The 26,640-nt window shown below is 42.8% G+C and overlaps 2 protein-coding genes across 7 annotated transcripts in view; one reads left to right on the top strand and one right to left on the bottom strand.

Moving 5' to 3' along the window:
* The first annotated feature begins 1 nt into the window (after position 1).
* fzd3a (frizzled class receptor 3a) lies at positions 2 to 18,449 on the top strand. The gene is made up of 9 exons (XM_058612908.1): positions 2 to 142; positions 1,327 to 1,937; positions 10,773 to 10,969; positions 11,682 to 12,144; positions 12,231 to 12,530; positions 13,288 to 13,539; positions 16,596 to 16,744; positions 17,469 to 17,726; positions 17,811 to 18,449. The coding sequence occupies exons 2-9, from the start codon at positions 1,737 to 1,739 to the stop codon at positions 18,067 to 18,069; spliced, it is 2,079 nt and encodes a 692-aa protein (XP_058468891.1). The 5' UTR covers positions 2 to 142; positions 1,327 to 1,736; the 3' UTR covers positions 18,070 to 18,449.
* A 999-nt stretch (positions 18,450 to 19,448) lies between these two features.
* cdc42bpab (CDC42 binding protein kinase alpha (DMPK-like) b) overlaps positions 19,449 to 26,640 on the bottom strand; it is a 73,706-nt gene continuing 66,514 nt past the window's right edge. For 4 of the 6 annotated variants that reach the window (XM_058612901.1, XM_058612904.1, XM_058612903.1 and 1 more), the window contains 2 exons: positions 26,099 to 26,173; positions 19,449 to 23,168 (listed from right to left, as the gene is read on the bottom strand). In XM_058612901.1, coding sequence (XP_058468884.1) covers positions 23,037 to 23,168; positions 26,099 to 26,173 — 207 coding nt within the window. In that variant the 3' untranslated portion in view covers positions 19,449 to 23,036. The remainder of the gene's footprint in view (positions 23,169 to 26,098; positions 26,174 to 26,640) is intronic. The other 2 variants (XM_058612905.1, XM_058612906.1) reach the window with 1 other exon arrangement.

Genomic DNA, 26,640 nt, shown 5'->3' with positions numbered 1-26,640 from the left:
AGGAGGAGGAGGGTGCCGCTGCTGCTGGAGAAAAGGACATGCACTCACTCATTGTTTCTAACTGCTTGAGGAGGAGTACAGACACCGGCTCCGTGGACCGGAGACCTCGCCGCTGCACGTGAATGTTCGGCACCGCAGTCAGGTAAAGTTGCTGTTTTAACAATGTTAGCTAACATTCAACACCGGCGCGTTCATTACGTGGCACAGCTACACCCGTTACCGCGCGGCTCTGTTCGGTTCACCTCGGCTCGGTTACCGTCTTCACCGCCACATAGCAGGCTGCTGTGTTTATGCCGCTGTTACTATCAGTAATGAAGTAAGCGTCATCTTTTGTCTGCGCTGCGTCGCCTGACATTTACACCGGTTTTAACGGAGGAAAAAAGCGAATAAATGAACAGTGACGAGTCCTCCGGTAACGCTCGTGACGTACTCGCTCATTTACGAGCAGCAATTAATGTACGAATGTGCGGCGAGGAGCGGCAGCAGGAACCGTTAACACAGGTATATGAACACATTCAGTATAAATGACATTAATATAGCAAAACCGCGTTTGTTTGACATTTATTACTAAAATAGTATGGAGATATTTATTTTTAGAGTTAGTGAATGGAATGGTATCGGGTTGTTATGGGTGTGTACTGGCGTGCAAATGTGTGTCTATAACACATTACTATAGAGGTTATTCAGTGTGCTTTAGAGAAATTAAAGAACCACCAAAAGAACACCCACAATGTACACTGAGAGAAAGCACACACAGAGGGTGAGATGTTAAAAGAAAGATTTAAAACAAATACAATTTATAATAAAATATTACATTAGAAACTTAAAACAGTTACACGAAAAGCAACAAAATGCGTAAAAGACTAAAAATGATGTGAGGGATTTTGTTTTACGTGGCAGCAAAGAATTAGAAGGTTCTATTTTAAAAGCGGCTAAAATTACTACTAAAATTACCAGTCATAACCCCTTAACATAACTTTAACAAAACAAAAAACACATAAACACACAAAACAAAAAGCTGTACATAAATAAGCAGTCTATTCACACCGTTATTGCTCTATTCCATTTAGCTCATGATGATGTATTGCTGATAGTTAATGCTGCTAATGCTAATAATTCATCCACATAGCCCACCACCACAGTGGCCCAAAACTCTCATTAAAAAAGCCGTCTTATATCTTTTTCCCTTGAGTTTTGTATTAAATTGCATTTTCAGTTAACAGAAAGGTCATTTTTGGCCATTGACATACAACATAGTATCAGTATAACATTGGGTTTGAAGGTATAGAGAGTAGGGTGTATTTGAAATGTGGTTTTATGTTTCAGATTGCAGCATCATTCCCATCTGTGGTTGACATCAGTATCTCTTTGAAGCATCACCACCGTCCATTAAGGCAGCAGAGGGAGGAGGGTGAGTCATCCGCTCACAGCACAGCGTCTTAAAGGACCACAGCATCTCTCAGGTGATGGAAGTCTTGTGACAGACTCCAGCCCCAGACGCCGCAGTGATGGATGGAGCCACTTTCAACCATGGCTGTGTTGTTGGATTGTGCCGCCCAACACAGAGTACTTCTGTGTGATCTGAGGAGGAGGAAGAAGAAGAGACTGCCAGACACTCCTTAAGCCTCGAGATTCTTCCTCCCTGGTGATCGAGCCAGATTCAAACAGGGTTCAAACACTTACCTTAACAAGCCTTCACTGGATTTTTCTCCTCCTCCTGTACGAACCGCACAGTCATGGATCTGCTGTGGGCACTGTCGGTGTCCATGCTGACGGTGTGTGTCGCCATTCCCATGGACGCGGTCGCAGGGAGCCACAGTATGTTCACCTGTGAGCCCATCACCCTCCGCATGTGTCAGGGTTTGTCCTACAACTCCACCTTCATGCCCAATATACTGAACCATTACGACCAGCAAACGGCCGCTCTCGCCATGGAGGTACAGTACTCATTGTTGCAGATAAACCTTTTTTCTCAGCTTTCAACTATCCATAACAGGTCGCTAAAAAAATTGTAACAAGATTTACAACCTAATTTATAGAAGTAAAAAAGAGAAGAATAAGAATGAAATATTATTATATACAATAGAAATATATACATTTTTGTCACAATATACAAGATTGTATAAATTGAATACAATGGTCTCAGAAATAAGTGAATTAAAATAACTGAACCAGGTTTAACCTTCTATTTACACGATTAAGTGTAAATTAATCAGTTGCCCATTTTATTATTGTTTTATTATTAATAATAATTTGATGTGTTTGTTATATAATCATTATTTTTTGCTCTCCATTTCCTACCCTTTTTCACAAATGTTTTTTGATCTGCTGTTTTTTTCTGTCTACTGCTCCGTAAGCTGGTGCAATTGTGTCATGGATGGAGAACATGTGTGGGACATGATTGCACACAGCTTCATGTAGTCGTTTTTTGTAAGGTTTGATTTTATGTTTGGGTCATGTAGAGTACGTTGAATAATTGGTTCAGTGCATGTGCTGCTCTACCTGCCCCGTGGACATGAGTAGCCTAGATATAGTTACACCGCAGCTGTATGTGCTAAGAGCTGATCATATCAAAGTTCTAGCCTACTTTAATTTGGCTCGACGAGCTGCAGGGAGTGGGTGTGTATTATCAAAACATTAAGCGGAAAATTAAGTTTTAATATTTATCCCTGGAGGCCACGAGAACAGTACATTATTGTACTCTACTGATTTAACAGGGTGTGTCCTTCTAAAATGGTTTATGGCCAAACATCAGGGAGAAAGATTGTGACTCTTCACATCTAAAATCCATCTAACATTACTGGGAGTGAAGAAAAGTGCAAATTTTAGTTTCAGTTTGGTTCGGCTGATGGATTAAAATTCAGATCCTAATGTTTAGTCCATGTTTATTGTTTCTGCCTCTTAGATTAGATAATCTATAGAATACCAGCCACCACATCTGACTGGCAGAGCTGTGTTATCCTCTAAGAAAATGTCGAGTAAGTAATTTACACACAATCATGGAGCAGATGCATCTCCTCGTTAAGTTAATCCCATCCTTTACTGTATGTAGGCCCATATTTCTGGAATTTAATCCATCGAGCAATTACTGGCCACACTGCAGCAACACTGGATCGGATGCTCTGTTGACTGAACTATTTGTTCATCTGTCTATATTTACCGCAGTTTATCCAACCTCGCCTCCAGCTCCCTCTATCACTTTTACCCTTTGACTACGCCCCGCCCTGCCTGGCAAAGTGTTGATGTTGTTGTTGATGTGTGTGGAGCCCTGCTGACCATCTGTGCTTTGTCCACTTTGCAGTACTCTAGTCTGCACTGAGAACATGTTGAGTGTGAGTGAGAGGGAGATGATTGGTGGGAGGAGCCGCAGGCGCATGGCATGAAAATCCGGGCTTATGTAACCTGGGAGCATGTAGCATCACATCAGATCACACAACATCACAGCTGCACTCACTTTTAAAAAAGATGCAAATACTGTACTGACTCGTGTCCATCCCACTTTGACTGCCTGTTCTCGCTGTTTCTATTCAGACTTGCTGTGTCCTTTCTTGTCACTGCTAAGATAATTCTGTCTCATCGCCTGACACTCTTTTTATGGTCTTCAAGTTGAAGTTATGTCTCATCCGTATGACTCTGTTTTTGTTTAAAAACACATAAATTGTGCACTCTGCATTCACATGCTGGGCGTCCATTACCCAGATGTTTTATTGCCCTAAAAACTGAGAAGTAAATGCTGCTGGTTGCATTTTAGTGTGAAAACTCTGCTTTTTAGAAATCAGAGCAGCCAATGGTCGATAATTGCAGATTTCCCGGCCAATATATTTAGCCAATTTTCTTTTTTTCCCCCACCATCTGGTTACATATAAGTTAAGTTAATATCAGTTCTCAAATTTCTGAGAACAAATGTGCATTTGTAATAATGATATTGGTGTTGGTAGACTCTCTCATTGCAGGTACTTTATTAAGACAGCGTTGTTTTGAGGCCTGGTGAGCGTTATACTCCTCATCACATTGTGTGGGTCGCAGTGAACAGGGAGAAACACTTTTGGTTTAGACGGTGTTCACTTTGATTGGTCATGGATTCGCAATTAAGTCTCTTTTAGTGCTCAGAAATGTGCGTTGGAAACACAAGGACAACTGAATACATTCCAAAAAGCAGAAACTATGCCTCTAGTTGGCTCTTGTTTTCTGGATAACTTGCCCGAGATCCAGTTCATGGGAGAATTCAAAGCCTCGAAGATGTTGAGGGCAGCCAAATGAGAATTGACAGTTGATTTTAAAGGGAATTAGCTCCACTGAATAGCCATGATAATGATGATGAATGCCTTGCACCATGGAGAAGCTGGGAGTTGGATGAGAACCAGCGCCTGCCGTTCTTGCAGTTTTTGTCTAAAACCCCCTGAAGTGGTGTCTCTCAGGGTTTCTTTTTCCCGTCTTGCTTCTCAAGGTCTTTTCAAGGTTTTTGTTTTTGAGAAAGTGGACACAAATTATAACATAATTATTAAACTTGTCCCCTTTCTTTGTGCTTTGAGCTAAATTTGACTTAAACTACTGTCTAGTGCCTCTAATTGCAGGAGTGATCTTTTTGTTTGTTGCTAATTATGTGGTTAATGGGAAATTTACTCAGTTTACAAGTTTATTTTAGTTTTTTCACTATCGGACACAATACAATGACACTTAAATACAATGTTTTCTGTTTTGGAATCTATCCTTTCTCAGTCAGTATTTGCTGACCGTTGAATGACCCCAACGCTGAAGTGGGGCAGTAGCCTCAGGGCTGGGAATCTGCTATCTCTGTGCCACAATGATACTATGCCACAATCATAAGATAAGTGTTAGCATGGCAAATCTTACTGGCATTACAAAAAGACGAAAGAAAAGGGCTACAATCCCCGTCTTTGGAGATAGTTGCACAGCGTGGCTATTGGACGAGTGTAAAGCAGTGTGGGTTCCTCACAGTGAATCAGTTGAGCTGCAATGAATGAACTGTCCTTGCCCCCCCCCCCCTCAGATCAGGAGACAGTGATGATATACAGTATATCAAGGCTGCTATCGATGTAATGAAGATAGTCATGTGGAAAATTACTCTTGCAGCTATGTGTTTTATTGGACAGTCAACAGAAGCAATCTGTTCAGTAACCAAACCATAACTAACCTATGTTATTGTGATTGTCTTTCAATATCCAGAACAAATAAAACCGGGCACATTTTTTTATCATTTGATACACTTCTTGGATTAAAATGATGAAAGCATACTGTCAAAGTGAGTTTAGTCTGGCTGCTGTAGGTGTTTTTTTCACAGAGATGTTGGAGTCACTGTCAGGTCAAGATTATGAGAATAAGGACTGCTTATTCAAGGACAGATGGGACGAGCTAGAGCTAGGACAAAGTGAAGATCATAATTGAATTGGACTGATAAGAGGGTGTGTTTACATGAAGCCAAAGGCAAGCCAGCAAATCATTTTAATGGCTGTGCCATTAAAGAACTCCTTGGGAGGAAATTCGTTGTGGAAATGGTAGCTGATGTGGATTCCAGCTTTTTGTGTGAATATGACACGTTTTGTTTTGTGTGGGGTTCGTGCAGTGACACAAACGGTCTCTTTTTAATCTGCTCAGTTCCACTTTAACTCGTTTCCTCCTCCATTCAGGTCGTTAAATCAGCCTCTTGTCTCAGGTTTACAACTCGCCCAGATAAACTGTGTGTCGTGTTACAGCTTCTGTTCAGAAAAACCGAGATGCTCCACCCAAGCTGTGTGAATGGATTGGTAAAGGTGTGTGTGGTAGAGCTGTGTGTGTAAAATGCTGACAAAGGTGTGCGGTGGCTGCAAGTCTGTAAAAAACAGAGCTGCAGTGAACTAAAAAAAAAAAGACACCATTTAACATGCTTATTGTGCCAGCTAGTAAAGATGTACTTTAGAGAAGTGCACTCTCTCACACACATGCAGACACAACATGGTCTGATAAATCCTACCCAGCGTGACCTGCACTTTAAAAGAGCCTCTTGTTTTATTTAATGTCCAACACCGTGTTTATTGGCTGTGGAGTGAATGAGCAGCACATCCAGAGAGCAAGCTGCTGGTCCACAACAACCTTTGTGTGTGTATGCAGACACTACACACTGCCAGAGTGTAGGGTTTTTAACCACTTTCTCAGTGGTGAATGACACGGCTGACTCAGTCAACCCATCCCTACTCTCTCTCCTTCTCTCTCGGCCTCCCTGTCACTCCCCCTTCGCCCATCTCTTTTGTCCTCCCCCTCCCCCTACGCAGGGCTCACCCGTTGCCCAGGAAACGGTCCCAATTGTGCTGTTAACAAAGGGAGCAGAGGCTTTCTTGCCTCCCGGGAGGTGGTCCCCTCCGCCCCACACCCTGACCTCCTCAAACTCAGCCCTCCTCCTTCTTCCTCCTCCTCCTTCCTGGTGATGCATCACTCGTCACCATGGCGCTGAGCTTGGAAAATTTGGAGGAATTGGAATGGCATAAAAGAGGGCGAGAGTGAGATAGAGAAAATGTGGGAGGGAGAGGTTGCTGCGGGAGAGAGGGGGGGATGATGGGAAGAGAGGTGACTTGGAGGTATTTATTAAAGGACAGCTCGACACTGAGCAGTTGGCTGTGGTGGGCGATTTATCAGTCGCTGCATCTAAGCAGCTGACTCACAGCCTTTATTAAAGAGTAATTACTTAAGCATTTGGAAGATTGATACTGCCACACTTGCATGCTCCTCATTGGACCAGGCTGTATTAATAATTAACAGCAAGACAATCGTGATTTGATTTAAAACACACTGGTTATTCTCAAAACTGCACAGAGGCGAAAGTAAGGTCACAACGTCTCCCCGGTTCGACAGAGATTAGAAAAATTGAAAATTCAAATCATATGTTAAGTGTCAAGTAAATGCTAAAGCATTTTAACAATAATAAGATTTATATGAATACACTGATTAATACTAATAATATAATACCTTCATAGCTTCTCTAGTGCCATTAACTCACAGATCACCAGCACAACTACTATTAAAGGTGTTGTCTGCAATTCAGGAAAAGCCAGCAAGAGCAGGCTGTAGTTGAAAATCTCCAACCACCAACTCCTGTCCCCTACTGTCCATAAGTAACTGCTATGTAACTACATTACTGAACTGGTCTGGACAATAAAGAAATCACAGCCCCTACAGTTCACACAGACACACACAAAACCTTTACCTGTCCTGCAGAAAAAGGGCAACTTCAGTGTCACTTTTCAATCTTTTTGTGTCCTTTAGCTGGCACCAACACTGAAAACAAAACTGTTTAACCAGTTTGACCATTTAGATGCTGTAGTCCCAGGTACATGGATTCTGATCCTGTTATGTTCAGATATTTAAGTAATCTATCGATTTAATTCCCAACAAAAGATCTCTTGTTCAGGTCAGTCTGGGATTTGCCTTCTGTTTAGTTTTAGTTCATTTGCCTTCAGTGTTGTCTTACACTATTAGGTTAACAAATTTCCCTTTGTGTGTGACTGTGTGTGAGGCTGCTCACACAGACACCGGCATATTATTTCACATTTTCAGAGATCAAAAATCCCCCTAACAAACTCCCATGAATACGTAATGACTGTAGCAGTGGCAGTGAAGCTAAAGTTACATTAGCATACCGTCCCCCCCCCAGGCCTGCACCATTACACAGAGTTGTGTGTATGACACGCTTGATTCACCTTACATGGCTGACTCTGGGTAACACAGCGCCATGACAAACCTCTGTCCATTTATCGCACCAGTGGTTTACCAGCTGTTTCCAGTGCCACCATTAACACCGTATCAGTGTGGAGAGTGGAGAGCTTCTGCTGAACCTCAAGTTGTTGGTGTTTGGAATGATATGGGCGACTGACCAACCAGACATATGTCCCATCGACCACCAGCTAAGTCCTGCCCACACTGGCTCACATGATGGGTGGACCATCATAAAATGGCTGAATGGAGATAGTGAAGAGATGGAGGAGGGGTAAGAGGAGCAGGGGTGGGATGGATGATGGAAGAGTGTATAAATAGAAAAATGATGAAAAGGAATTGGGATGAATATGAAGAGAAGCAGAGCTTTTTTCCCCTGGTAAAGGCTCACTTCTTGTAACCTACATATTTATTCATGCGTTTCCTATGTCATTTCAGTGTGCAGTCCACCTCAGTGCAGTGTATTATGGGCTGTGCAGCTTATCAGTGGCCTCTGGGGATCAAAACAGAGATGGAGAGCAAAGATGCAAACTCGCTTTAGCTCCATTAGATCATATGTGTGAGTGAGTGGTTACGGGGCTCTACTGATGAAGTATGAGATGAGACAGGAATCCACACTGGCATCAGAATGCAGTGGGAGTGACAGGGAGGAGAAACAGCACAGTAACACCTTTTTCATCGTACTGACAGGGTGGAGCGAACTTCAGGATTTTGTGCTTTTGTGTGTTACACAGCCGGAGACTGTGTAACAACATACTCTGGTTTCTTTGACCTTGTTGTGCCCGGTCATGGAAACTACAGCTGAACTGTGGGTAAATCACTGAAAGATACTAGGTCTGTGCTCATGCTACTGGGAGGTTTTCTGGTATTTCTCCATCTAAGTCTACTTTTATGTAACACAAGATTAGTTTAAATAATATTCATAATAGTCATTTTAAGCACACAAATAAGTCATATTTGTTAGTTTCCTTAATTTGAAGATGTCAATTTAGATTTTTTTTTGACATTATAGACCAAACAGTTAATCAACAATTTCTATTTTAAAATAATTGTTACTCAAAGCAATCAGTTAAATTCAAATTTTAAGATTTGACATAAATCTGAAAAGAGACCTGTAATGTATGACTCAAAGGTTAGTCCATTTGTCACAGGACAGGCTGGATATACTTCCTGAAGTTATTAAATGGTGCAGTTTGCAATAATGGATCGATTTAAAAGTATATAAATCTTCTTGCTTCACAGTTAATTCTGTCTCAGAGCATCGCTGCGGGTGCTTGTGTCATTGCGTTAATGTACAGTGGTGCCAAATGGAAAGAGATTACTTCATTTAAGGAATTACACAATCTAATAGTTGATTAATCTCATTGAGGACAGGCTTGTAGGTCTCCAAAATGGATTCTCTGCATTTCAGAGAGGATATGAATACTGATCGTACATCCTTGTCGTCATCTTGACCTCTAACAGTGGACGTGACTGTCATAGTTGTCTCATAATCACTCTCTGTCGCTTCCTCAGCAGCAGAATATCCTCTCTCTCTCCTGAATGTGATATGAACATTGTGCTGAAAGCTGCATTAATGTCTACGGTGCTTTGTGCGTTAAGAGCCGAGCCTAATGACATTACAGTCCTTTATACATAAAGACATCCCATGTGGGTGACAGTCATGGATGTGTGGACATCGGATTGAGGTCTGTCAAAATAAACATTCTATCTCAGTGTCCTACAGTCTGTTCTTAAGATTTCATGGTATGTAGATGTAGCTGCTCCTGCTTTGATTCTGTCTGTGAAGCAGCTTTTGCATGTGGCAGATGATGTCCCTCACAAAGTGACACTAAATTGTGTCTTATTTGGTCCGTTCCTGACTTACTTTATTCAAACAAACGTCAGTCCTTTATTTTACAGACGAAGCAGAACAAAATCTTTCAATGCTTTCAACCACAGTGTCCTCGTCCTCTTTAAAAATCCAGTCTTCTCTAACAAACACAGGGACAAATTGCTCCTCACCCTTCCCTTCCCTTCCCTTCCCTTCCCCTCCCCCTCATCATCCCTGTCTGTCATACAGACCTCTGTCTTTAAATTTTGGGGGGAGGGTGAGTAACGTTTGTCTGACTGACTTGGGTGTGGCTGGAGGCCTTTCTGTAACACACACACAAACACACACACACACACACACACAGAATCGAGGTATATGCAAATTCATGCAGACAGAGTAAATGAACTGTCCTCTCCTGGATACAATGATAAGTATCAGGACTTCCCCACTAAATTTCAAATACAAACACAAACACACACAGTTCAAATCTTAGCCAGGAACCTATACAGGTGCTCAGAAATGAGGTTCTGCCTTGTTAGGACCAGGTTTTGTTCTCCATGAGGACCAATGGTCCTGACAAGGTCAGTGTTTATGCCAGAAAAGCTCCTGAAGAGGTAACAAATACAACTACACACACACACACTCTCTCTCCTCAAGCTATTTGCATATCAACAACATTCCCCACAGACACTTCCTACACTCATGCTGCCTCTTGGCTCTTCTCATATGTGTGGGATCATTATTGTGCTGGTACGTGGGTGTGTTAGCATGTAAATAATATACTTCCATTGGCACTGCGGCTTATGTGTGAGCGCCTGCACGTTACTACAGCGTGTCAGTCACTCACAGCGTGGTCCTCCCCGTAACACAAAGACCCTGTCAGCAGCAGAAGAAGCCCAGTGTTAAGTCAGTGAGTGTGTGTGTATTGGTGGGGGGTTGCTGAACTCATGGAGCTCTGACCATGTGAAGGTTGGAAGGAAGGAACAGAGATGAGATGAGATGAGAGAGGAAGGGGGATCTGACATTATTGGGGTGGAGGGGATTATTAGGAAAAAGGCCCAAGTTGTTTTTTGGACTCATCTCCAGAAACTGCCAGCCGACATGCTCCACTGATCTCTTTGTGCTCACTTTGTGTTGGGTTGTACTAATACTCTACTTTGTGGCGTTTGCTGTCCAGAGTTCATCCCAAACTATAGAAAAGTATTATTTTGCTCACATATCTGAAGTCTTTCTCTCTCTGTGTGTCTACCTGCAGCCGTTTCATCCCATGGTGAACCTTCAGTGCTCCCCAGAGCTCAGGATGTTCCTCTGCGCGCTCTACGCTCCCGTGTGCACAGAGTACGGCAGGATAACTCTGCCCTGTCGCCGCCTGTGTCTGCGGGCCAAGAGCGACTGCTACAAACTCATGGACATGTTTGGCGTCAGCTGGCCGGAGGAGATGGACTGCAACAGGTTGTTACAACAGTAATCAGTCTTTTCCCCCTGGATTTAGTTTGACAGTAACTGCAGCATCATTCTTCCTTTGTAGGCGGAGCCACAATAAAGATTTTCATGATCATAGAGCAGACGAGGCTTAGGAGAATATTATTTTTGAGACAGAGGGCACATTTTTTGGCAGAGGACAAAAGCAGATCACATTAGAGATTTCAACTGTGTCAAGCAAAGACATGTTGAATGAGTGATGCCAAAATCTGTTTTAACAAAAGATTTAACTCTCCCCATATCTTACAAACTTAATGATTATGTGTTAAATAATAAAAACGTGACTTTGTTTCTAGGTGACCATCAAAATCTATACATTTGTAACCCATAAAACCACAGAAAATTACATCAAAATCCCAGAAAAACAACCTCTTTGGAGGAGGTGAAAAAATGAAACTGGATAAACAGTATAAAAATGTGGCTTAAATTTAATTAAATATCAGTTAGAAAGCAGATTTAAGATTATACATGTCAATGTCAGGCAACTGAATAACATTAATAGCTGCATATAATTTACACACACAAATGTACAAATACAAAGCCATGAATAACAAACCAAGACGGCAATAAATTAGTAATAAAAGATACAAAAATACTGTCATAAAATTATAAATAATAATAACAGTCCATATTTGGAAGAGCAGAGGTGAATGTGACTCTCTCTTGTCTCGTGTGCTCTCAGGTTCCCAGACTGTTACGAGTCTTACCCTCGCCCCGTTGACCTCCTCTCCAGCTTGGACACCACAGAGTCCCCCATGTCCGTCCAGAGAGACTACGGCTTCTGGTGTCCACGGGAACTTAAGATCGACCCCGAGCTCGGGTACTCGTTCATGGGCATTCGCGACTGCTCGCCCCCCTGTTCCAACATGTACTTCACACGCGAGGAGCTGACATTCGCCCGGTACTTCATCGGGGTGGTGTCCATCGTCTGCCTGTCCGCCACTCTCTTCACCTTCCTGACTTTTCTCATCGACGTGTCGCGATTCCGCTACCCGGAGCGTCCGATTATATTCTACGCCGTGTGCTACATGATGGTGTCCCTGGTCTTCTTCCTGGGCTTTCTTCTGGAGGACAGAGTTTCCTGTAACGCTGCGAGTCCTGGCAGGTTTAGGGCTTCGACTGTGACTCAAGGCTCCCACAATAAGGTCAGAAATGTGGCCTTTGGTCTTTGGATTCTTCTCTTGTTTTCCTGCTAATTTCTAATCTTTGTTTTTATTTCCCTCTGTCTCAGGCCTGCACTCTGCTCTTCATGGTGCTGTATTTCTTCACCATGGCCGGCAGCGTGTGGTGGGTCATTCTGACCATCACCTGGTTCCTGGCTGCTGTTCCCAAGTGGGGCAGTGAGGCCATAGAGAAGAAGGCCCTCCTCTTCCACGCCTGCGCGTGGGGCATCCCCGGTGTCCTCACTGTCAGTCTGCTCGCCATGAACAAGATTGAAGGAGACAGTGTCAGTGGAGTTTGCTTTGTGGGACTCTACAACATCACGGTGCTGCGCTGGTTCCTACTGGCTCCACTGGGACTGGACGTAGTGGTGAGGACTTGTTCTGTCTTCTCTGCATCTCACTGGTTTGCTAAAAGAAAATATAAAGGGTGTAAATTGTTATTACAGAGCAGATTTATGAATAAAATCTTTGGTCCTCTGCTACAATAACATACAGAGTCACTCCTCCATGAAGTAATGGCTTGTGTGTTTTGCAGTTAACACGACTATTGGAGCAGTACTTTTTATACATTGTTATAAAAGTAATGCTAAACTGCACTAAACACAAAGTTTAAAAACATTTAAACTGCAGAGATATCACCAACTTGCTAATTTCATCTATGTCTTAAAACTGTAGTGCGTAACTTTTAAATATAAACAAATGTCTGCTCGATTCAAACCATTGTAAACTGAGTCCACACAATGCTAATTAAGTCTCTCTGTGTTATTCAGTAAAGCAGTGTTTAGATCTTCCTACACATACGCCGTTTTCTCTCCACTGTGAGATAAATAAAAGCTATCTTATCTTATCTTATACAGTAGTTGAATAAAGTGAGACGGCTACAAACAGGTTGGAGTTTGACTGAAAACACAAAGAAGCTTCTACGATAAGTTTCAGGCGTGAATTCCTATACACACAAACGCTCCCTCAGTCAGGTCTGATGGAATTGCTTGACATAGCCTGTTTTCAGATGAAAGTCATTTATATTCACAAAGACATAGTTTAATATTATTAACATGTCTTTTCTTACATATACAAACTGTCACGCCTGTTGTTTAACCGTGTCCCTCTGTCATGTGACCGTAGGTTGGCGTGGCGTTGCTTCTGGCAGGCATCGCAGCTCTGAACCGCGTGCGCATGGAGATCCCGCTGGAGAAGGAGAACCAGGAGAAACTGGTCAAGTTCATGATTCGCATCGCCGTGTTCTCCGTGCTCTACCTGGTTCCTCTGCTCACCGTGCTGGCCTGCTACCTTTACGAGAACAGCTACAGGGCCGTGTGGGAGACCACCTGGGTGCAGGAGCGGTGCAGAGACTACCACATTCCCTGCCCCTACCAGGTAATACACTCTGATAAATGGATCCACCATTTAGGGGATGATGACAGTATTATTTACACATAAACAGGTTATTAGTGGTGGTTGGTTGGGTGGATGGTTCAGATTAGATCATATTAGACTTAACTGATCCCACATGAGGGAAATTCACCTGCTGCATTGAAATATTCTGAAGATATCGAGTTAATGAACAATTTACACCCTCCACTATGCAAAGTAGTGACGGCAGATGAAATACTTTGCACAGATGTTGCTGCTCATTATAACACACCACTGAGACTTCAGCAGGGAAGCTAGAAGACAGGAGCAGGAAGCACGAGCTGGAGAAAGCTGTTAAACTGACACGTGTGTTTGTACGGAGACGTCAAAGTGCAGGAACTGCCACATACACAGTCACTGTCCAACACAGACCGAACACACACACTCACTTTCTGTGTGTGTGCCTCCAGCATCAGCACACTGCAGACTGTGAGAGCAGTGAATAATTCAGACCGCTTTCCCTCTCTCCGTTGCTCTTCTTCTTCTCCTTTCAGTCAGGTATCACCTTCCATGTTTGCAGCTGCCTTCACTCCTCTGTCATCACGCTGTCAAACGCAGATTTTGTGGTAGAGCACAGAGCTAGATCTGTATATGTGTTTTATCAGCTACTCTGTGTTCTGTGTGTGCTCTTGTTGATTTGGCTTTTGGTTTATTTGCAAGTGTGAGAATGTCTTGTCTCGTTATGGTTTGATTATAAACCATCAATACGTGTTAATCCGTCAGTGAATAATATATTCACTTCCTCAGGAACCAGTTGCTGTTTTCTACACTCTTAACGATAAAATGACCTGTATGACTGAGAACCTTCAAACCAGGAAAAGAAAAACAAACGCTCGCCTTTAACTGCCAACTTTAATTTGAATTCTGCAGTAATCAGCTGTTTCTTAGCTAGTTCTCTTACTTGACTTTAAATCACAATTATTAATAACTTTAAAGACACAAATAAACATGCATTTATCTCAGACTATTCAGCAGCGGCAAATAGACATGGGATGTTTTTTGTAACCGATTCATAATAGTGTGTGTGACACAGTAAATCTCATTTAACCTTAGAAATAATGAGTCTCAGTCAAGTGACTAGCGATTAGCAGAAGTTCTTCACGTACAGTTAGAGCTGAAACGATTACTCGATTATTAATCGAACACTAAATGAATCGTCAAATATTAAGCGATTCATCGGTTTGAAGCTTTTTCCATTATTAAAACAAGATTTCTGATTGTTTCAGCTTCTTAAATGTGAAGATTTTCTGAAAGAAATGATTAAAAACAGAATCATTTTGGTGTGTGGACAAAACAAGACATTCAAGAACATCATCATTTCCAGGTTTGACAAACACTGATCAACATTTTTCAACATTTTATGACATTTTTATGGAGCCAAAGATTAATCGATTATGAAAACAACCAGTAAAAGAACAAGCAAAGTGCAGGCTTTATCATCTGCTTATTGCCTTGTTTTAAAGTGTAATGTTAAACGATGAGATGCAGGGTCACTGAGTTGGCCTAAAGCTGTGTGCGTTGTCCTGCTCATAATCTGTCACAGAAACACTTTGTCGTATAATTGAGCGGCACACTGCGATAATCCAGTGTGTGTGTGAGTGTTTGTGCTGCGAGAGGACAGGGTCGCTGAGGGCGCGCTGCTCCACATCGTACAGATACAGCTGAGTGTAATGATGCTGCTGCTGCTCAGTGTAAACCCACACATCCACCCCCTCTCACTCCTCTGTGATCGTGAAAACACGTGTTTGTATTCACTCACACACAAAGTCCATAACATACATCAATAAAAAGCTCAGATACGAAAGTGCCGCACTATATTTAACTCAGAAGCTTCGCCTGAGGCTCAAACCCTTTCTCTGCTACACACACACACACACACACAGGTTCACAGAGCTATCCTTTAAAGGATGCTGCATTAACTTTCATCAATCTAGACAGCCTAACCTAAGTGTCTCCTTATCAACCTAACCTTAACCAAACTACAATTAAAACTTAACCAACACAGGACTGACTCAAACATAAGTTTGGACAAAAGAGCAAAAACAAATTTTAGGCTCAGTTGTGTAAACGCTGTTTAGTCTGAAGCTTTTAAAGCTGCTGCTGTGGTTGCACATGCACGTGTGTGTGTGTGTGTGTGTGTGTGTGTGTGTGTGTGTGTGTGTGTGTTACTATTGAGAAAACAAGGCTGTTTGCTGTAGTCATTCGGTCTCTTTATCTCTCTGCTATAACTAGTGTATCTGTGGATCACTGAGCCTCAGGGCTCTGAGCCTGGCTCACTCATAATGAGGCCATCATGAATACTTCTTTCTCTCCGTGTGTGTGTGTGTGTGTGTCTAAGAGAGAGAGGGAGAAACCGGAGGAGAGAAAGGGAGATGTGATTTCATGCCACTTGAATTATTGTTGCTATGGCAGAAAGCAGAATTGTGGTAACTACAGTCTACAGAACTTCAACTGAAATGAAAAACCATGACTGTATGTGAATGTAAATACATAATGTGTATGTTGAACCACTGTAGTCATAACGAAGCTTTTTGTCAGTTTAATCGCACGTTAAATTGTCTAAATTGAGTAAAATGATCAGACTGTAGATGGTGAAATGACTGAATTCACTCAGCTGTCATGTTTACATCACAGAGCTGCACCATGTGATCAACAACACATTTTTTCAGATTATTTTGACAAATATTGTGATGATATGATTCATAATTAGTACGACTGATTAGTTTTCCATCATAGTGATGAATAAATAGCTATAACTTTGATTTTTTTTGGACTGTGTCAACAAACAAACAAACCTGTGAGCGACTGTAGACAAAGCACTAATGTGAGCTGTTTTTCTGCTGCAGGTCAGAGGTGAATGTCGATGTTTACATGTTTCACTGGACCTTTAATAAAGAAAGCACGGCTGTATTGTGTTTACATGAGACACACACACACACATTAACACCCTCAGGTCGTAAGTGGCTGAATTAGCTGCTGTTGGCATCACAGTTAACTCTAACCTCTCTCTCTGTGTGCAGGTGGAGAGCACCAGTCGTCCTGACCTCGTCTTGTTCCTCATCAAATATCTGATGATGCTGATCGTAGGAATCCCCTCTGTGTTCTGGGTGGGCAGTAAGAAGACCTGCTTTGAGTGGGCCAGCTTCTTCCACGGCAAGAGACGCAAAAAGTACGTAACTTCCACTCCTTTGTGTGCAGCCTAACCATAGCTTTATCCCTAAACCTCAATTCAATCCGACCACAATTCTATTCAATTATAACCCTAAATGTAACCAGTTCCTCAGAAACACTCAAGTCATGGAAATCTAAATCACACATAATCTGTACACTGTATCAGCGCATTTTCACCAATATACAATCATGAAATAAGATGACACTCACTGATGTTTATCTATCTCACAGTAGCTGTTATAAAATTTAACATTTCTGCATTAAAAGATCTAAAAAACAACAGAGTAGTGGAGTGACATTAGTCAAAATGTACAGAAATCAGTATTTCTATTCAAGGTAACGATGCTACTCAGGTTTAGTTTTGCTTCGTTCTCCTCACAAAGATCAAACACACACACAGAAACCAAACAAGACAAGACAACAATTCCCATGATCCCACACTGCTTCCTGTCATCAGTAAACTAGGTCTTTTGTTATTGTTTTTGACTCCGAGACTCTGAGTGACATGTTTCTACAAAGCTTTGCTGTGATGTGTCTTGTCTGAACACAAGCACTTCTCACTCCTCACCCCTCAGAGTGTTCACCTCTTCTCTCACCGTCTGCTCCACACACTCCTCCATCCTCTACCACTCCCACCTCCTCTCTACTTTCCCCCTCTCCCTCCCCACCCCCCTGCGTCTCTCCCTGCCTCCTCTGCCCTCTCCTTGCTCCTCCCGCCGCAGTGCGATGGTCAACGACAGCCGTCAGGTTCTCCAGGAGCCCGACTTCTCCCAGCTGCTGCTCCGTGACCCCAACACACCCATCGCGAGGAAGTCGCGGGGCACGTCCACACAGGGAACCTCCACCCACGCCTCCTCCACCCACCTGGCCATGCTGGACGAACCGCCCAGCGCCAGCACCAGCCGAGCCGGCTCGGTCCGCAGCGCGCGCTCCAAGATGAGCAGTTACCACGGCAGCCTGCATCGCTCCAGAGACGGAAGGTGAGGTTTTTATTTCACTTTTTCCATCAGCTCTACAGAACTCCTCCCCCTCTGAACATGCTCTTCCTTCCTGTACCGCCTCAGATACACGGCCTCCAGTTTCAGAGCGGCAGACGAGCGGCCGCCGTACGGCAGCATGCCCCGCCTCAACGACCACTCGCAGTCCAGACACTGCAGCGTCGGTCGCCTGGACAGCCTGTCGCGACACAGCTCCACGCAGCGTCTGGAGAACCAGTCGCGCCACGGCAGCGTCAGGGACCTGAGCAGCACCGTGCAAGCCGTCCTCAGCGTCCCAGGAAACGGGATTCACAGAGTCCTGGAGGAGGACGGAGCCACGGCCTGACACTGAGGCAGGAACGTCAGAGCGGGAGAGAGACGATAAAAGAATGTGTGAGGATCTGGCGTAAAAGTTCGAGCAACCACTTCTGCTGACTCTGGGAGCGCAGACCTCACTGTTGGAGACAAGGACTCAGATCTGACTGAGAGAACAGAGTGTGGATCAATGCCTTAAAACCTTTACCTGAACCTCAGCTGATCCCAAAACTGAACTCCCCCCCCCCCCCGACGGTGACGAGAGAAGATTCACCGTCCGACCTCGACGACTGAGCCACTACAGACAGAATGTGACCGACACTGACAGAGACTGCACTGGACCGAGTTCTTGTTCTGTGTTTGTGTGTGTATTAAAGACTCTGAATGAGACGTTCAGGGTCTCCTCCTCTTGTCCGTGTCTGAAGACTTTATTGTGTTTCTGCTGTGTGACGGAACCTGGACTCACTACTGAACCTCATCCAAGTCCAGGCTCCTGTGTGCAGCACGTGGAAAGAAACAAACAGTGAATGCAGGGTATTTTATTTTTAATTTTTTTTATTTTTACTTTTTCTGCACCTCTTCAGCTTCTGATATCACAGTTATTTTTTACTTTAAAATGTCCGGAAAGGTTCTGGTAACTCAACCTGCTAAAACTTGTATTTATAAACAGTTTTTAAAAAGTCCCACGTTATCTGTGAGTTTATACAGAAGAACCAACTACTGACCGAGTGTGGCTTTATTTTTTGCCTTAAACGTCCTCTCAGCTTTACTTGACCAACGAGCTGATTCCCAAAAACTGTCAAAGTTGACTTTTATCTCTACAAACACTTTCACCTTTTTACAGAAGCTTCGTCTCACTGTTGACACTGTTTTTAATACCGAGGTGCACTTCACTGCACCTGTGCAGTGTGTACTGTACGTAAAGATGAAAAAAATGAATACGGTTGTTTTTGTTTGAATTTAAGGGCTGAAAACCAGCTGAGTCCAAACTCCTGCCTTACAGCTGTGTGATCAGACAGAACGAGAAGCTTACAGACGTGTGAATGTTCGTTAGAAGCAGAGAAAACGAGCATGAGCTTCTATAATAACTGGAAAATCTGCATGTTCTGGTGCTATGTGGGAAAAAAAAACAATGTTTTGAATGAGATTACACAGATTAAAGAAACACGGTTTGACTCCACGTTCTGTCTGAACACAGTTAGAAGTTAGTCCGTCCTGAAATTAGTCCAAGTGTGAATAGTTGATCCTGCTAAATGTGTCCTTAACTGCTTAGCTGCTGTAAATGTTAGACCAACATTTCCTCTAGTGGCAACACTTGTGCATAGATGTAAAGAAAATTATCTTTTGTTCATTTTAAATAAAGTTTTTTTTTTAAAGAAAACAAGGGAAAAAAAACACTCACTTCCTGTGTATTTGTAACAGCCCTCCGCTTTATTGAAATACATCGGAGTCAGGTTAATATAATGAGTTCTTCCACATAAGTGTGGCAGCCAGTTCCATACATTATTTTTTTTGCTTTGACCTTACACCTTAAATATTTTTTTTGTGCAAAAAAGAATCTACATCACCTGTAGTGGGTTATCCTCAGTAAAACGCCCAAACCGTTCAAAAAGGAGCAAGTCCAAGTAAAACAACAAACCAAAGAAAAAAAAACAAAAACAAAAGATGATTACATCTATAACATGCAAAACTGTACAAATTATTACAAAGCAATCCTAGAAAATGAAAACAAAAGAAAAAGTGTAATATGATATGAAAGAGCAAAATAATATAGAAGGTACTGTGGATAAGACCTCACTGAAATGCAAAGGCGTTTTGACTTTTCTTTAAAAAAAACAAACATTTTTCTTCCTCTTTAATGTTTTGACTGTGGCACCGCAGCAGCCGTCAAACCGCCGTCACCCTTCACCCCCACAAACACTTCATCTCTTTTTCTTTTCTTCTACTGTACATCACAGCCAGATTTCCCTCAATCACTCACTCCTCCATCCATCATTCAATCACTCTTTCTCTCATCTAAATGAAAATAATTCATTGGTTCTGACATTTCCTGAGTTTCTCTTCCTCTCTCTATCTCTCTGTGTCTGGGATCAGGTCCTATGTACAATAATAATAATAATAATAATAATAATAATAGTAATAAGGGCTGAAAAATCAAACACCAGACGTGAGGCGTTTCCTCGGTCTTTAGAGAAATACATTCTTACACAATTACTCCAGCAGGGACCGAGGAGAGCTGATAGCTTAAAAACATTTCTGAGAGGTGGCTGTTTTGGAATAATAACAATAATAATAATAATAATAATAATAAAAAAAGAAAAAAACAACACATCTGTGTCACACACTGTGGGGGCTCCACACCTCTCTGTCCTACGTTCACATACGCAGTGAAATGAAACACATGGAATGTGTCGTTAGGAGCTACTTTGTGTTTGAGCGGAGCAGGAATGTGCGCCGAAGTACTTTAAAAGTTTTGTTTCCCTTTCTGACAAACGAGACAAGCGGAATAAAGCGGAGGATTGTGAGCCGGGACGCTGCACTGTAGGAGCATTCAGTGTGTGTGTGTGTGTGTGTGTGTGTGTGATCCCTCTGCTCTCATCGCCAACGACAGTCACAACACACTGATCTTTTCTCTCTGCACATAAAACCACAGTAAATCCAGGTCACAGTTGTGTGTTTAACGAGTAAAAAAAATACTCTTCAGTTTGTGTGAAGTGAAGGAGACGAAGGAACGGAGGTAACTGGGGGGTTTATTTTGGCTGCGAGTGCTCTGCTCCGCAGCCAGGAGGCGCCACACTGTTTCACTCTGCCACAGAGATCCATTCAACAACCACAACAACCACGGGAAGCACTGGGATTATTTTATCCTCAGAAACCTAAGTGCTGACACTCGCTCTGACTTTTATTTATTTGATTTTTTTTACATTCTTACACGAGCTTCTTCAGCTTTTAAAGGTCCAGTGTGTAACATTTAGGTATAGTGAGTGTACAATCGCTTTAAAATAACCGTCCTTTGGTGCTTGTAGCCTTAAATTAAGACTTATATAGATGTACTTTAAGCAAAGAAGTTTCTACAGCAGCCTGACTGCACTAATCAGTCAGAACATGGACGATTATTATGCAAACGGAGAAGTAGAAGTAGAATGTGAAGGTCATCGTCTCACTGTAAGATGTCACTCGTACACAATACGTAAAAAAAATATATATATTGTGATTATTTTGACTGATATTGTGATTGGGATATGAATCATATTTAGGACGAGCACTTAAATGTCATTTTCGCCAGTGAATTTGTGTCATTTTGTCACAATAATACAAACAGCAGTGTCTTTCAATCTGAATATTGCACTTGGCTGTGTTGCACTTATTTTGTGAAATCTCACACACTGGACCCTTAAATGAAGAGCTCGTTGTTTTTTTAACAATCTCGAGGACGTGTAAAGGCTGTGAGAAAGAAAATGGCGTCTCAAAGTCCCTCCCTTTCTTTCTTTCTTTCTTTCTTTTTTGGCGTTTCCCAGGAGCAGAAGGACTCACGCTCTCCACACAGGTGCCACAGTGGAACAAAAAGCAGAAACACACGTCAATGATCGCAGCTGCTTCACCTCTGACGGTCAGAGGAGGAGCAGCAGGACGACAAGGCATCTGCTGCTGCTGCTGCATAATAACACCACCTCAGTGTGTGTGTGTGTGTGTGTGTTTGTGTTCACGCTACATGACGGGTCCTGACGTCGCTGCTCTTCACTCAAATTCAAACCAAGTGAGGGAAAAATAAGAATAAACACAAAACACGTGTCATACAAACAATAAAAATAAATCTAAAATCAAACGTTTTAAAAAAAGAAAAGTCGTTTAAAATGGCTTTTTTTGTGTGTGTGTGTGTGTGTGTGTGAAAACAACCTCAAATCACTAAAAACAAAACAGAAATAAAAAGTCAACAGAGGATTATTTGACTTTCCCGTGTAGTTTTCTACATTATCATATATTACTCTCTACTTATGTACATTATTGTGATGGGAGAGTCTGTGGTGAGTTGGTCAGTTTGGTTTTACAGCAAAGTGGAACATCTACGCTACACGGTGGACGACGCCGCTCGCACCGGACCAATGAGGAAGAAGAAGAGTAGCACAGTAGGCGGAGCCGCGACGTGACGACGGTTTGTTATGAGCGCAGCGCGGAGCTTTGTTTTTTTTTTTATATACCGGCGGTCGAAAATAAAAAAAATATTATAAAGATCACTGCACTTAGTATTCATGAGCAAAAAATTTAAAAAAGAAAAATAGTGTTTTTTTTTTCCTCACTTTCTCTTCTTTTTTTTTCTTTTTTTTGTTTTCTTATTTTTGCAGCACCCAAAGAGAAAGCAACAGAGGGGAGTGAGGAGTCTAAACTCCACTCGTCTGCTTCAGGCCATAAAGAAGCAAACGTCCCTTTTCCTCATCTGAGATCGATAAATAAATTAAAACATCGTCCCCTAAAACCCAGAGGGTCGTAGTGTTATGTACAAGTACAAATCATTTTCTTTCAACAATAATCCTCCTCTCTTTGTTTGTTTGTGATCGGGGGCAGAGTTTTTCATTCCTATCACATCCGTCCTCACACTCACACACACACACACACACACACAGACACACACGCACACACTGGCAAGCACAAGATGGCTTCTCTCACTCACACACTCACACACACACACACACACACTCAGACGTTCAGACATCAGCACTAGCGTTGAAACAGGATCAGATTCTCCCTCAGTTTCTCGCCGGAGCTGCGGCGAGAGACAAACTGAAGCGGTGAAGTGGGACAAACGTCGACGAGGAGGGAGCAGGAGGTGCAGTTCACTGGGCAGTGAAGGGGGGACGGGGGGGAGGGGAGGAAGAAGAAGGAAGGAGAAGAAGAAGAGGAGGAGGAGGAGGAAGGTTTGGAGTCCTGTGCTGTCGGTCAGTCTGTCGTTAGTCGGTCGGTCGTTGGTAATGATGAGTGGACGACGAGGCTGGAGGAGGCTCATGTGTCCCAGGCCATGCGGTCTGTGCTCTCCAGGGACAGGGACTTGGTCTTGTGTGGGGAGGCCGGGCTGGGGGGGCTGCTGAAGGTGGAGCTGTTGGAGGCCGTGGAGTGACGGGGGGAGTCCGAGTCCTGCAGGGAGGGGAGACCAGAGAGAGAGAGAGAGAGAGAGGAGAGGGGAGGGGAAGAAGGTGACGTTTTGGGAAAGAAAACAAAAAAAACAAACAAGACACACGTTAGATAAATAACAAGACATCAGTGATGCCCAAAGACTGGGTCGGGACCCACTTATGGGTCACAGGAGATTCCCTAAGCAAATTAGCAAAATGTTCCAATCAGTTTAATTAAGATTCATGTTTTAATAACATGCACATGTTAAGTTTGGGAAACACTGCATCACTTCTCTGTGACTCAGACTAATGAAGGTGGAGACTGAAGCCTGATTTACACTCACAACACTTTAAATGTGTCGAGCGACTGATACCAGAGCTAAATGTCTCACGACTGGACGTCAAATTGACGTTGACAGAAAGCAATAAAAGGAGCAGGTCATAGTTTCTGTGTGATCAATCAATTGATAATGCTTTATTCCAAATCTCTTATTTCTCAATTATAACAATTTAAATAAATCCATCCATTATCAAAACAAAGAAAAATCATCACGGATATGGACACAAATAAACAGGACGACGGATGATTCTGTGTTAAAACGTTTCCCCAGAGCATAAACTGACCATAGTTGCATGATTCTTTAAGTTTTGCTGAGCAACATTTATGAAAAGTATCGAGTCATTGAGTTTAAATCAGGCTCATGTCTCCACCTAAAATTAAACATTAACAACGTGACTGCCGGTTTGTGAAAACACACACACACACACAGAGACAGACAGACAGGCAGCAGTGAAGATGTGATCTCTGACAGCTGCATGCCTGTCTTCACCTCCGCCCTCCTCGTGAATGTGCTTGTGTTGGCAGGCAGATGTGACACAAGTGAGAGTGTGCTGCTCCACCTCCACCTTCAGCTTCCACTACGTTCCACACCATCAGCACATGAGCTACTCAATTGACCAGAAATGATCGGCTCAGGGAAAACAAACATGCAGATGAGGACACGTCAAAGCGTGTGTGTGTGTGTTATATGAAGTTATAATTTATTTACTAAACATCTCTTTAAAATTATTCGGAGTAACAATTCAAATATATGATATTGGGTGTTACAGACGTCTCTTATGAAAAGTGAGGGAAACAATGCTGTACAAGACAGTATGAGTTGGACTTGCAGAGTCTGTCATATACGTTGTGTTGTGATGGTTTGAATCACTGTTGATTATTTACAGCCAAGTTCACACGACATGTTTTTACATCTGTTTTAGAAATCACACACACACTTTAACACTCATGGAAGTATGTGAGTAAACATGTTATGATCAGAGAAACTAAGTCTCTGCAGCCCTGAGTTACAGACATTCAGATCATCACTGAGACTCTTTCATCTCCCTAGAGAGTTTGGAAACATCTTATTTGCTATTTATATTCCTCCAACTGGTAAAGCTAAGAAAAGTGCAAATCATTCAGCAGCAGCAGTCACTCCCACACCCAACTTCACTGCACTTCCAAGATTCCTTATTTTCATCCTTCAATCACTGTAAACCTGAGATGACCTTGTGCAGTTTCCACTAATATGTAAAAATGTGGCACAAATTAAACAGTAACTTTAATCACTCTGCTCATCTGTTGCCCTCAAACAAATATGTGCTGAGGTTCAGCATAAAGACTGTCCTGCAACGGCCTGAGGACAGTGTGGAAACTTTAAAAGACTCAAGTATCTTATCTATTAACCCAGTGTTTCCCAACTCTGGTGCCTACACGTCTTAGATGAGTCCCTGCTCCAACATACCTGAATCAGGTGTGCTGGAGCTAGAGCTGAAACCATTTCTTGATTAATTGATTATTTATTGATTACTAAATGAATCAATTTTGATCATTGATTAATCGGTTCTAAGCTTTTTTCATGATTTAAACAAGTTTTTCCGTAATTTTCATAATTTCTTTGCTCTGGATAACAAAGAAATCATTTGAAATAATTTTGGTTTGTGGGCAAAACAAGACATTTGAACACAGATCAACATTTGTTAAGGTTTTCTGATATTTTATGGACCAAATGATTAATCAATTATGGAAATAATCGTTAATTGGAGCAGGGCAACATCTAAGACATGGAAGGACAGTGTTACCCCAGGACCAGGGTCGGGAAACACTGCATTAAAGAAGCTGAATCTTAAGAGCAGGGACAAGGAGGTGTGGTTACAAAAAGAAAAAACTTTTCCTCAAATGTTTCCAAAGTCCTCAAATGGTTAAAAGTTGCAACATCTCAGTAGCTTGAAGCACTGGCTTAACTTCTCCAGTTTCGACAAGTCTTCATTTCTGTTTGCGCAGACAAAAACCCAGCACCAGTTTTTAAACTTTATCAGAGTCAGCAGCATTTTCTAACTTTCTTTAGGGGCTTGAAACGAGTGAATCTGGGGCAGAGCTGATGTGTTTTACAAGGACAACACTTTAGTGTGTGGAGGTGACTGCAGATGCTACAGTCATGTGATGAGAGAGTGTGAACCGCCCAGCAGCTGCTGCCGAGTCTTCCGCACTTTCAGTTCTACTTTGTCATGGTAGATTCCTGAGTTCCCTCTGGCCTTGTTTGTGCTCTGACCTGGACACCACTTGTTTAGCATCGTGCAAAGTGCCACCTGTGCCGATGCAAACATGCTCTGTGATTGGCTGAGAGAGCAGCGGAATAATGGTCAAAAGCTGATGGTCCGGTGATCATGAGCAGTCAGACGCTGCGGACATGATGCGGCTAAAATGGTGCAGCAGGGGACTGTGGCACGACAGCCTCTGTGTGTTCATGAATTTGAATGCAGCTCATGCTACTGATGCGTGTTTGCCCAGTAACACAGAGGCTGTGTGCGCGTGTGTGTGTGTGTGTGTGTGTGTGTACACATACTCAATGACACGGTGCTCTCGGGAGTGTGTGTTTGGTGCAAAGTCGTTGCAGCCGTTGACATTACCTTCATCTTACTAAGCAGGGTCCTTAAAGCCCTTTTCAGATCGGGGGTCTTCTCCGACGGTGAGACCGCCTGCCACTGCAGAGGAGAGTTCAGACTCAGCGCCCAGCCCACAGACAACATGCTGGGGTGGGAGGGGGCGGGCAGGCAGGCAAGAGGGGAGGGCGGGCGGGGCACAGCTGGGGGTGAGGGAGGAAGGAGACGAGGGATGGGGGCACAATGGGGCACAATGATGCGCAAATGGAGTTGACAGGATCCAGGTGTGCGGGCCGTGGGGATGAGGAGCCACGAGGAGGATCTCGGGCAGTTTGAAGGTGAGGTGAGCAAATGTGGGTTGCGCTTGAAAAACAAAGCTAATGTCGGATGCAATCTGTGTGTTTGAGGGGTGAAATCTTATGATAAATGCTGCTACTTTTAAAGTCAGTGTTTGGTTTGAGTTATAACTTATTTATTAACTATTAAAGGGATCAGCGTTTGTGTCATTACACTAGCCCTACCTAAACCTTTTAAAGCAGGTTTTACAGGGAGGGAACAACAGTTTCTAC

This window comes from Solea solea, chromosome 17 (genome assembly GCF_958295425.1).
Source record: "Solea solea chromosome 17, fSolSol10.1, whole genome shotgun sequence".
NCBI classification, from domain to species: Eukaryota; Metazoa; Chordata; class Actinopteri; order Pleuronectiformes; family Soleidae; genus Solea; species Solea solea.
The sequence above is the reverse complement of the archived record's forward strand: the minus strand, read 5'-3'. Positions and strand labels throughout refer to the sequence as shown.